The sequence below is a fragment of the Stegostoma tigrinum genome, chromosome 5 (assembly GCF_030684315.1).
Source record: "Stegostoma tigrinum isolate sSteTig4 chromosome 5, sSteTig4.hap1, whole genome shotgun sequence".
In the NCBI taxonomy this organism is placed as follows: Eukaryota; Metazoa; Chordata; class Chondrichthyes; order Orectolobiformes; family Stegostomatidae; genus Stegostoma; species Stegostoma tigrinum.
The window spans coordinates 271,427-284,010 of NC_081358.1; the positions used below are offsets into that span (position 1 = coordinate 271,427).

The 12,584-nt window shown below is 39.2% G+C and overlaps 1 protein-coding gene across 1 annotated transcript in view; it reads left to right on the plus strand.

Annotated features, from left to right (window-relative positions):
* LOC125452095 (eukaryotic translation initiation factor 3 subunit E) overlaps window positions 1-12,584 on the plus strand; it is a 190,440-nt gene that overhangs the window by 4,379 nt on the left and 173,477 nt on the right. The window contains exon 3 of the mRNA XM_059645759.1: window positions 587-704. Coding sequence (XP_059501742.1) covers window positions 587-704 — 118 coding nt within the window. The remainder of the gene's footprint in view (window positions 1-586; window positions 705-12,584) is intronic.

The following is a 12,584-nucleotide window of genomic DNA, read 5'->3' on the forward strand; positions in this document are numbered from 1 at the left end:
GGCTTATAAAGCTTTTTTTTTGTAGTTTTCTGTATCTCTGCCTTGTGAGGCATGAAAGTCTCATGTTATAAATAACTATGCAGAATATGTATGTACACAGCAGAATTTGCTCAACATGCAATTGAAGTACCCAACTAGCCAGAGATAATTTGCAGTTTGAGTCACCACAATTATGTATAAGTCTGTAGATAGCAGAAAAACTGTACCACTGTGCAGTAATCCCTGAGCATTGAATTGAATCCACAACTTTCTGACTCAGAGGCAATAGTGCAATGAGTTGTGGCTGAACTGTATCAGTGAGTAGATCAGAGGAATTACCATGTTGTGTTATCATGAAATCCAGACGATGAAGAAAGGTTTAGTGCAAATATTCGTTGAGAACTCGTGTGCTAACTTAATGTAAGTGGGAAATTAACATTCACATTGTCTTCAAATAGGAACAACTATTTTTGTCCAATTAACTATCATTTTTATCTAATCGTTAAAGAGCGTTCAAGAAGAATTAAAATCCTGTTTTGAAGACGTTGCCTTGTATAAGCCCACACCCATAATCAGTTGTATGAAACAGATCTATTTGAATTCGCAGCCTTGCGAGAGAAGCGCACCACTGTTGTTGCTCAGTTGAAACAGCTTCAGTCAGAAACTGAACCGATCGTCAAGATGTTTGAGGATCCGGAAACAACAAGGCAAATGCAATCAACTAGGTAAGCAAATATGTATCTTATAATGCATTCATAATTAGAAGCGTAGACATTTTCTGTTGATATTTTTTGTGGTGTCATATGTAGGGAGCAGCAGCGATAATTTATGTGCTAACTGTGCAATCTGATTTTTAAACACATTGCCCTATTGAAAAGGGTGCTCAGTAATAAGCTGCTCCACTTGTAATTCTGCTTAGGTCTTGTTCTACTTGACGAATTTCAACATTTAGTAGTAGGTGTTCAGATGAAAACTGGTGCATGGAATGTGCAGAATATGTTTTCCTCTTGAGGTGTCTCGTTTATAATTTAGGCATCGTGTTTTTCACATATATATTACATATATATATATATAACACCATTCATTCATGTTGACTGTAACTAGTACCATGAATGGCTTTGTCTTTTTAAGTGTGTTGCACCTGAAGAAATGAGTAATCTTTTCTTGCAGCAATTGCTGTATACTGTCAGTTTTGAATTGGGGGTTGGATGGGGGAAGCAATAAAGCAGGACGAATACTGCAGCCGGGCCACGTGCACACTCTCACCTGCCCGCCCCGACCCATCACAGACCTCAGTAGCTCTCAAGATTGAAGTAGACTTAGATAGACAAACCTGCTAATGGCACTGATAGAGTCGAATGGGTGAGTGGTACAAGTTACAAGTATAGTATTCGTTTTTGTAATATTTCAAATGTCACTATTCATAAGTGGTTAATATTTTTGCTTAAACCTCAGATTTGTGCCCATAAACTTGATATCAACCTGATATAATTATGTTTAAAACTATCCACTTCCCACAATCTCCTTTGCCTCCGAGGAGATCAACTCTAGCTTCTCTAATCTAACCTGGCAACTAAAATCTAACATCATGGTAAATTTTTTCTGCACCCTCTCAAGGACCCTCCCATCCATCCTTAGTGTGGTGACCGGAACTGGACACAGTACTTGAGTGGTGGCCTAATTGTGGATTTTCAACATGGAGAAATATTGACTCATCACCCAAGTGGGGGGAAGGAATAATAACAGGATACTTTGTCTGTATTTGACCTGATACCATGCAACAGGCTGGGGTCCAGATTCATTGTTGAGGATTCTAGGGTAATTCCCTTTTGACCGTATATCATCATCCGGCCAACTCTGTTGGGTCTGCTCTGCTGATGCCACAGGATATAACCAGGGACAGTGGTGGCATTGCCTGGGGCATTGTCTATAATGTACAATTACATGCGTATGGCTGCTGCATGACTGGCCTGTGAGCCAATTCTGTCACTTTTGGCAGGAGTCTTCTGTTAGTGAGGTGAATTTTTCACGGTTGATACAGCCAGGTTTGCTGTTGTATTTTCTGGTGCCTAGTTCGACGTTGGATCATCTGTCCAATTTCATTCCGTTTCTTGAGAGTTTTAATGTAGTAAGACACAGTTGAATGTCTTTCCAGGCCGTTTCAGAGACAACTGCATTGCTATGGGTCTGGAGTTGTATGTAGGCCAGACCAGGGAAGGTGGCAGATTTCCATTGGTAAAGGACATTTGTGAATCTGATGGGTACCTTGCTTGAATTAATGAGCTGAATTTTATTCTTTTATGTTTAATCATAGCTCAGTGATGTTATTCTCTTTCTGTACGCTGAGAAATGTGAGATAAATCATTTTAGTCGGAGAGCAGAGAGACAATTGTTGAACTTCGAGGGGGCTAACTGAGCAGAGGTACCTCAGGGTTCATGCACATGACTCTCCTGAAGGTGGCCAGGCAAGTTGAAGCAGTTTTTTAGAAAGCTTATAGGACCCTAGAGTTTATAATTAGAGGCACAGAGTATAAAAGCAAGGAAATTTAATTTGGATAAAAGCAAGGTTTTGTATTTTGGTAAAACAGACAAGGGCAGGACTACATGATTAAAAATTGGACCTTGGGTGGCGTTGTTCAACAGAGAGACTGAAGGGTTCAGGTATGTTACTCTTTGAGGTTTGCATCACGTGCAGGTAGAATATTTAAGAAGATCTTTAGCATGTTTGTGTTCATTGCTCAAACCTTTGAGGAGAGGAGTTGGGGGGCCTGTTCTAGAAAACGGTGTCCAGTGGTGCTCACCCTGTTATAGAAATGATATTGTTAATCTGGAGAGGGTTCAGAAAAGATTTACCAGAATGTTGCCGGGAATGGAGTGTTTGAATTATAAGGAGAGGCTGAATAGGCTAGGATTTTTTTTCAAAGGAGGTTGAAGGATGACTTTTGTAGAGGTTTATTAAATCACAAAGGGAAGGGACCGTGAAGGGTCTAGGCCCGAAATGTCAGCTTTTGTGCTCTTAAGATGCTGCTTGGCCTGCTGTGTTCATCCAGCTCCACACTTTGTTATCTTGGATTCTCCAGCATCTGCAGTTCCCATTATCTCTGTCTTTTCCATATGTTGGGGGATTTCTAGACTGCAGGTATATTTTTAAGATGAGAGGAGAATGATTCTAAAACAAGACATGGGGACAACTTTTTTTTTTACAAAAGTATGGTTTATGTGTAGAATGAACTTTCCAAGGAAGTGGTGTTATGTGGGTACAGTTAGAACATTTAATAGACATTCGGATAAGCACATGAGTAAGAAATGTTTGGAGGGATGTGGGTCAAGTGCTCGCACCTGGGCCTAGTTTCAGGATGATGGTCAGCATGGACTGGTTGGACGGAAGGGTCTGTTCCCATGCTGTATAACTAGACTTTATAAGCGATGCTACACCTCTGCAAATCATTCCATCAGAACACATTTGGAGTACTGTGTTCAGTTCTGGGTGTTCTATTTAAGAAAGGATCTTAAAGCCCTGGAAGAGTACAAAGGAGATTTTACCAGAATGAGACCAGGAAAGAGGGATTTTAGATTCAAGTAATAATACAGAAACTGGGCTTATTCTTGGAGCAGAGAAGCCTAAGAGGTGACATTATTGAGGTGTTCATAATTATGAACAATTTTGACAGAGTACAGAAGGATGTTTTGTTTCCATCAAATGGTATATCTGTAACTAGGGAGCACAATTTTAAGATTGTAGGCAAGAGAGCTAGGAGTGAGATGAGGAGAAATGTTTTTGCTCAGAGAGCTGTTAGAATTAGGCATGTGCTGCCTGGGAAAAAGGTTAAAGGTGTTTTAATGGAGTTTCGAAAGAGAGCTGAATATATGGTTAAAAGTAATAAATTTAGACCATTACAGAGAACTGGAGATTGGGAATAAAAACCAAAAGAACTGTGGATGCTGTAAATCAGGAACAAGAGATTGGGACCCACTGGGTAACTGTTTTGGAAACCAGTATTGATACGATGGGTCGAATGGGGAGGACGGATTTGAAGCTTACCACTCCATTTTAGTTACAAACACAGAGCTACACATCTTGTGCTGCTATATGTGCCACCCACGACTGAACCTTATTTATTTACTCTTCAGTGCTCTGAATGGAAACTGTGTCACTATTCTCTTGTTCCACATAGAACATTACAGCACAGTACAGGCTCTTCGGCCCTCGATGTTGTGCCGACCTTTCCTACTGACCTCCAGCCCATCTAACCTACACTATTCCATGTACATCCATATACTTATACAATGACGACTTAAGTGTACCTAAAGTTGATGAATCTACTACCGTTGCAGGCAAAGCGTTCCATTCCCTTACTACTCTCTGAGTAAAGAAACTACCTCTGACATCTGTCCTATATCTTTCACCCCTCAATTTAAAGCTATGCCCCCTCGTGCTCACCGTCACCATCGTAGAAAAAGGCTCTCCCTATCCACCCTATCTAACCCTCTGATTATTTTATATGTTTCAATTAAGTCACCTCTCAACCACCTTCTCTCTAATGAAAACAGCCTCAAGTCCCTCAGCCTTTCCTGGTAAGACCTTCCCTCCATACCAGGCAACATCCCAGTAAATCTCCTCTACACCCTTTTCAAAGCTTCTACATCCTTCTTATAATGCGGTGACCAGAACTGTACACAATACTCCAAGTGCGGCTGCACCAGAGTTTTGTACAGCTGCAGTATAATCATAATCTTGCAATAAAAGATGTGCACCTACAAAACCGTTACGTTAATGAGTAAAAGAACTGGTGAGGGTGAGAAGAGAAACATGCCTTTTTAATGCATTAAGTTTTTGCAATCTCAAATGCACAACTCAAGGAGTGGAAGCAGAATTGACCTAAAATGGAACTAGATATAAGAAAATGAGAAAAAAACATGCAAGGCTATGGGAATAGACCCAGGGTAAGTGTCTAATTGTGTCACTCTTTCAAAATGCTGGCACAGACACATCGCATGGTTTCATTTTATATTGTATGGCAAAATTTGATAAATTCTTAATTTGCAAATCTCATGGAAAATTATGCACTAACAAAATGACTCTAGTTCTTTACAAAATATCTTCCAGAATTTTTCAATTCTTGAATGGCAGGTTGGAGTAGTGGTTTCATATTTAAGCTATTTGTTTAAATCTGGGCAGTGGAGTGGACTTGATTCAGTTTATTCAAAGCCAAAGTGTTCTATATTTTTCTATGAAACAAATTTATTAATCTCCATCTGGAGAACATTTCAAATGCTGGTAGGTTGTTTTTTTAAAAGTATCAGCTTTTTAATTCTGATCCTGCACGTTATTTGCTGTTACCAATTATAAGCATTACTACTAAATTATTTTACCATGTAGATGAATGGTCCAAGGAATTATATATGTATTTTTTATGATTATATTAAATGTACTTTCACTGATACATTAAAGAAAGTATTCTATTGAAATCCTGGGTCTGAGAGTTACCAACAGATTGTAGAGCTTAAGATGAAATGAGAAGCTTCAGATGTATGCTTGCAGATCAAAGTTGCAGGACTGACTCTGTAAAAGGTGTCATTAATAGATTTGACAAGCCACTTCAAATACAGGGCAATGCACAGCCCTGGGTTTCTTCCATGTGAGGAATTGCAATTAGAACTAAAGGTCAACCCACAATGAGGGGCTATAAACAAGTGGGTCTTGTCCTGACTATTCAAGAAGTAATTAAAGATGTTAGCTTTTTTTTGATTCTCAGTACTGTGCAGTGATTTTGTTGAGCTAGTGGCTTTTCTGCTTATCCTGCTACCTGTGCATAGGTCAACAAGTAGACCTTTCGTACTTGTTTTAAATAAATGCAGTTCAAGTTTCATTGATGTAGGATTCTGTCAGTGTGTCTGGTCGATGGTAGGTTTCAGGGTGAGGCCAGCAATTTCAGTATGATGAGACCCTGTTCTATCTCTCTTTCAAAGATATTAAAGTCAGGGAATACATTGGGAGTCACCCTCTGCCCTCGAGTCCTTGGCTTGTTTTGGTTAACATGCTTGCGTTCGGGGATGGCAGTGAAGAGCTTTTTAATATTAAAAATAAAAATTTAAAAGGAGATGATGTCTCTTGCTAAACGGCATAAGAGAACAGATGGATTTTTATGACAATCGAAATGGTTGTCATTGCACCAGCTTTTTATTCTCGATGACCTGCTTTTGACTGCACTGGAACCAACACTAACTCATCGCTCTGAGAACTTAACTCATTATATCCTTCCGTTATCAGAAGGACTTTTCTGAGGAGCCATCCTGTTCCAAGGTCTTCCCAGGGCTAACATATTACTCAAAATTAAAAGTGACACTAAAAGTTTCTCTCTCAGTAAAGGGGTCTCTCTCAAGTTGAAGGAAATGGATTCCAGAACTGTAACAAACCGTTGAGGACCCCATTGACCATGGTAGGTCGTAAACAAAAGTAGCTTATTGCACAAAACCAATCCACTCTTACAACAAGCTTATAAATAACTGCTTTTTGAACGAAATCACCATTGTTACAAATATCTGCAAGCTAATTATTAATTTCAGACACACACATTCAATAGTTAGGAGCTCAACCTTGGAAAACTAAGCTTACAGCAACCGACATGAAAGTTTATACATTAAAATTCCATAGTTTACATTTTAGTAACTTTCGGAGATTTGTGTAGATGGTCACCTGAATCCCTTTGCTTCCTCTCAACTTGTGGATTTTCCATGTCCTGTCAGAGTTCCCATATTGAGCATTTAATGTACTTACAGTTGAAATGCAGTTTTATGAAGTTGCTATGACCTCTTGATCTGGACAGTGGGAGCCAGGAAAAGGAATAAAGCTCAGCAAGAGATATTAACACTTGAGAAACATCTAGTAAACCAAAAGTAAAACACATTTGGGCAGAATGGGAGGAATAGAGGACTGATGAGCGACTGGAGAAAATTGGTTAAATTGTTACTTTTTAAATATTTAAAATGTTTACTAATTCTGGTTTTATAAATAAGTAAAGTTCTTGCTTTTGAGTAGCTTAATTGAAGTAATAGCCATTGGTTCCAGCTCCTGCAGTGATGCTGTAAATTGATCAATATGGTGATACCTTGAGTGTGCTGGCAGTCGAAGTGGTTGGTATTGTGTATGGAATGTTAAGGGAATTGTCTGGTCATAGCTGGTGCAGCCTATTTTATCTGGGATCATTTGAGAAACTGGGTTGAAAATTTGCTTCATTTGTTTATGGATCATCTGAACAATTGGTAACTTGCCTACTGTCACTTCAAACTGGATCCAAACCCTTGTTCCATAGGCCAGTATTCAGCATTTTATTGTGCACTATTTCTGATAAAGTATTTTCTGAAATGAAGATATTGAGCAGTGTTATCCAGGTAACAACTGGAATGAAGTGGTCTGATGAGTGGATTACTCAACTGTGAGTTTTCACCTGTGGGGCTAGAGCTCAATACTTTAAGCATGAAAGTGGAAAACGTATTAACTGGGCCCTAATTGCCTGATGTGGAAAGCAAGCAGTCTATTGGTACTCCTTGGGTTTGTAAGTGATTTAAGAAGTTGAGCCAGACCAGACACATTGAGCTGGTGAAATTCACCAATTCACTGCATTTGTAAAGAGAAAATGGCCTGATCTGCGCCTCAGTGCTTAACAGTGGGAAACAATTTCAGAGTATTATAGATGTAATTTCTTCTGAGCTTACCTTATTACTGGACTTGTATTGTTTATCTGTACATTTTTTGAGGAGAGAGTCATTTATAAGTTTTAAGGCAGTTGCACTATTTTAGTTTAAAATAAGACCATAAGACATAGGAGTTGAAGTAAGGCCATTCAGCCCATCAAGTCCACTCTGCCATTTAATCATGGCTGATGGGCATTTCGACTCCACTTCCCTGCACTCTCCCCATGGCCCTTAATTCCTTGCGTGATCAGGAATTTATCAACCTCCTGCCTTGCTAGGTTGTATTGCTAGGTTCCCTTCTGTGCCCATTCCAGCCTAAATTATCTTTCCAAATAGTATTGTTTTTGTTTGATTTGCTGAAAAAGAATTGTACGAGCTTGAGTAGAACTTTGAGTACCTATAATATTTGAAATTTAAAATCTATTGGCAATTAAACTGCCTGTGCTGGGAACAGCATCAGATCAGGGCTAAACTATATTTTATAATGGGTGAGGAGAAAGAACAAATTCACATTGCTTACTATCTGCTTTCAATCTTATCCTTGAAAGTTACCACCCAGGTTGATAGTGCTGTTAAGAAGGCTTACGGTGTGTTAGGTTTTATTGGTAGAGGGATTGAGTTCCGGAGCCGTGATGTCATGCTGCAACTGTACAAAATGCTAGTGCGGCATCACTTGGAATATTGCGTTCAGTTCTGGTCACCCCGTTTTAGGAAGGATGTGGAAGCATTGGAAAAGGTGCAGAGGAGATTTACCAGGATGTTGCCTGGTCTGGAGCGAAGGCCTTACGAAGAAAGGCTGAGAGACTTGAGTCTGCTCTTGTTGGAGAGAAGAAGGCCAAGAGGGGATTTAATAGAGACATATAAGATGATCAGAGGATTAGATAGGGTAGACGGTGAGAGTCTTTTTCCGAGGATGATGACTTCAGCTTGTACAAGGGGGCATAGCTACAATGGAGGGGTGATAGATTTAAGACAGATGTCAGAGGCAGGTTCTTTAATCAGAGAGTGGTAAGGGCATGGAACGCCCTGCCTACCAACATAGTTAACTCAGCCACATTAGAACATTTAAGCAGTCCTTGGATAAGCATATGGATAATGATGGGATAGTGTAGGGGGAGGGGCTTAGATTAGTTCAGAGGTCGGAGCAACATCGAGGGCCAAAGGGCCTCTTCTGCGCTGTATTGTTCTATGTCTGTGTCTATGTTATTAAAATCATAGTTGGTGTAAAATTAAAGAATTCTGCTACTGACTTACAGTTGGTTTTGAAAGGTTAATATGTTTGACACTGGTATGATGAGATTAGCATATTCTGTTCAACTAAATAACTTATGACTTCTCTACTGATAGGCAACTTCCTCACTTGGCCTGTTTGGCAGATCTTCGAAGCCACTTCTCTTATTGATATATTAAGTGTGCTTTTCAACATGTAATAAATGATAACATTTATTTTCAACTGATTTTAAAAAAGACGCATTAATGGTGTGAGTCCCTCATTTGCTTTTAAATAATTTTTCAGATTTATGTATAATTGCAGATGAACCATGAACCCTCTTGCACATTGGTTAGCCCTTTATAGATATTACTTCAAAAAGCACAACATTACAAGCTGAATCTGAACTTAGTACTTCCTGCATGGAGCTGCACAGGATGCAAAATTGAAGGCATGAAAGAGTTAGCGACAGCTTTCATTTAAAAGCCACTGCCAAAAGCTCTGGATTTACTTAGCCAAGTCTGTGAAGGGTAAAATGCTGTTAAGTGACAGTTTTGTAACTTGCTTTAGGAAGTTTGAGAAAAGATTAGATGTTGAAAATAGTGTATCACGTTCACCTCTATAAATGCAGAAAGACTAAAGGTGTAGAAATGCTCTTCAAAAGACAAAGCCTATACTGAAGGCTGCAAGTTTAATTGAAGTTCTTACTGTGAAGAGGCAGTTCATTCAATATTGTCAGGTGCTAATAATTAACCTGTTTTTATGCGATTCCTTTTAAATCTCTAATGTGCAATGTCCCCACCTGTTTCCCTTGTCGATGCTATCCTTTGCACCTGCATTCCCCCCTTGCAGGTACAAACTCCCCATCCTGTCCCATCAGTAGACAGCACTGTTTACATCTGACCTCCTAGCCTTGGCATTCCGGAAAAAGGCTTATCAGTTTGAGATCTCTATGCATTGTTTGAGGCACTGTGTTTACAGCTAATAGTGTGACAAATGACCACTTTGGTCATGATCTGCAGTATCCATTTGTACACCAATGTTACATGTTACATTTTCCAATAATTTCCAGCAACATTGTCATCTTAATTTTTGTTTTATGGCGCAAGGCCCTAACTAAACTGGTGTTCCAGTGACAAAACATGTGATGCAAAGGGAAATAGTTTGAGCCTGGGAATGAAGATGAAACTGAACAGTGTGGCAGCCACATGCTTTGCATGATGCAGTACAGTTTTCAAACAATTGGTTGGATTCAGCACCAGAACTGGATGCCATTTTAAGAGACCAATGCACTACAATCTTCTTAAAATCCCAGCTAACTGTTGTATTCTGTAGGGATACTTGAACCAATAACAGTTTGGTGCAAATTCAAACTAAAGCTCGCCAAGAACCAGTTAAGTATGTTACAGATGCACTGGGGAAAATTTATTTTTCCCTTTTTAACCCCCCTGGCTTTTCATTGTAACAAAGCACATTTGGAAAAAGTCAACATGTGTTAGGCAAGGATTGGGATGAGATGCATTCAGCAACTTCCACTCGTGGGCTGATCATCACATGCTGAACAGGTGGTCCTCATTTCCCTTCTTCATGTTCGGAAGATATTTAGAAATTACACACTGTGATGCACATGGACCAAACTCCTTACAGTGTAGAAATTTTAAAACAAATAATAGAATGATGATAGCTGTTTTATGTATGGCAAACAGTTGTGTTCATCCGGTTGTTCTTGCAGTTGTTAACGGGTAATTAGGTGCCCCAAGCTGCTCAAGCGTTTGAAGTTAAGTCCTTATATAATTGTGCTTTAGTAAGGAGCTGTGCCACAAGGCTGAAGTAAGTTGACTTTGAACTTTAATGGTGTTCTGAGTTATAGCACTGACAATGCTTGACTGTACGTAGCTCTGTAATTAATATAAATTATAACTTATTCAAAACTAGTTGCTGGTCATCTAACACGAGTTAAAGAAAATCTTGGGAATAGCAAGAACTGGAATCAGCATCAGTACAGCGTGGAGCTGGAGGAACACAGCAGGTCAGGCAACATCAGAGGAACAGGAAAGTTCAATTTGATGAAGGGTGCAAACCCGAAACATGGACTTTTGTGCTCCTCTGCTGCCTGACCTGCCGTCTTCCTCCATCCCCACACTCTATTGACTTAAAGAAAATGTTGTTTTCTATAGTACAGCTAATAGAAAGATGAGACTGATTTTAAGTAAGCTTGGTTAAATGTCGCAAGTTTGAAATATAAACTTCCATGTGGATCTGAATTTTAAACAAATGTAGGCCTTTGAACAAATTTGTATTTGAGCAAGAGGATGATGGCTAAAGTTGTATGGTCCTATTTATGTCTAATTATCTTCACTACAAGTGTTTACCAGTGTATGTACTGAAATCGGGGTAACTGGAGTTATATTTCCATCTTTACATTAAGACCAAATGATAGTAAAACTTTCCATCTAGTTTGGTTTTACTTTAAATGTCATGATTTATTATCCTACTTGCTGGCTTATTTGGCCTATGGAAAATCTAACTCTTAAGGAGTTTGTCACAATCCTTTTTATTGAGCATATCTCTGTGACCAAGCAATAGTTTTCTCTATGTAGCTTGGTTTCAGATCTTGTTTGGACTCAAGAGCTTAACAAAGCAAAGTTTTATGAAAACTGAAATCAAGAACCTAATTTGAAATGTGGCTACCTTAATTCTTGTTGTCACAACCTCATGGCACAAATATAATTGATTCATAACTGCCAAAGATGATGATTGTGGTCTTTGGGGGCTGACGCGAATTTATCCTGACTTGTTTCATCAATGGCCTTCCGTCCATAGTAAGGTCAGAAGTGAATTGTTGACTGGATGCAGACTGAAGTAGTACAAGAAGCCTGATTAACCACCACGTTTTCAAGAGGGGTTTGACATGATCAGTAAATACTAGAATTGCTTGTGACAGCCACGTCCCATGAATGATAAATTATTTTATGTTTAAAGCTAAAGCTAGAGTTTTAAAAAAAGAGCTTCAAAACTTTCAGAACTATGACAAAGACTGGGCCTTTTCATATTCTGATTGCATGTGAAATCATGTATAGACCTGTACTTCTTGCTGAAGCTCTCAATATGATTGCTGCTGTGGTTGTACAGAATTTGTCTTTGTAAGCAGATTTTGAGGGGAGATTTATCATGGCTGCTGTTGGATCCTGCTGCTGCAATAGAAGTATACAAAGAACTTGATAGCATATCAGGATTCACTGAGGCATTTGAAGCAAAATGTTGAATTAGTATAAATGCTAACATCTATAGTGCATGTAAGAGTAACATATTTCTGTAACTGTAAATCGGTTAAGCTGCTGACCTTTTAGACTACAAGTAAAACGGTGGTACAGGTGTAACTGCTCTAACATCTGTGATTACTTATAAGTGATGCTACATGAGGTATGTGCACACCATGCATTCAATAGAAGGTTGCCAGTTGGAACCCTGATTTCAACCGTAACAGGTCTTGACTTCATTCAGAGACCGTAGGAACTGCAGATGCTGGAGAATCTGAGAAACACAGCAGGCCAAGCAGCATCAGAGGAGCAGGAAGGCTGATGTTTCGGGCCTAGACCCTTGTTCAGATTCTGCTTGCTGCTGATTATGTATTCTCACCTGCATTGTTGAAAACTAGCTGGGTCAAAGTGAGTTCCAAAATAACTGAAGTGACAAATTG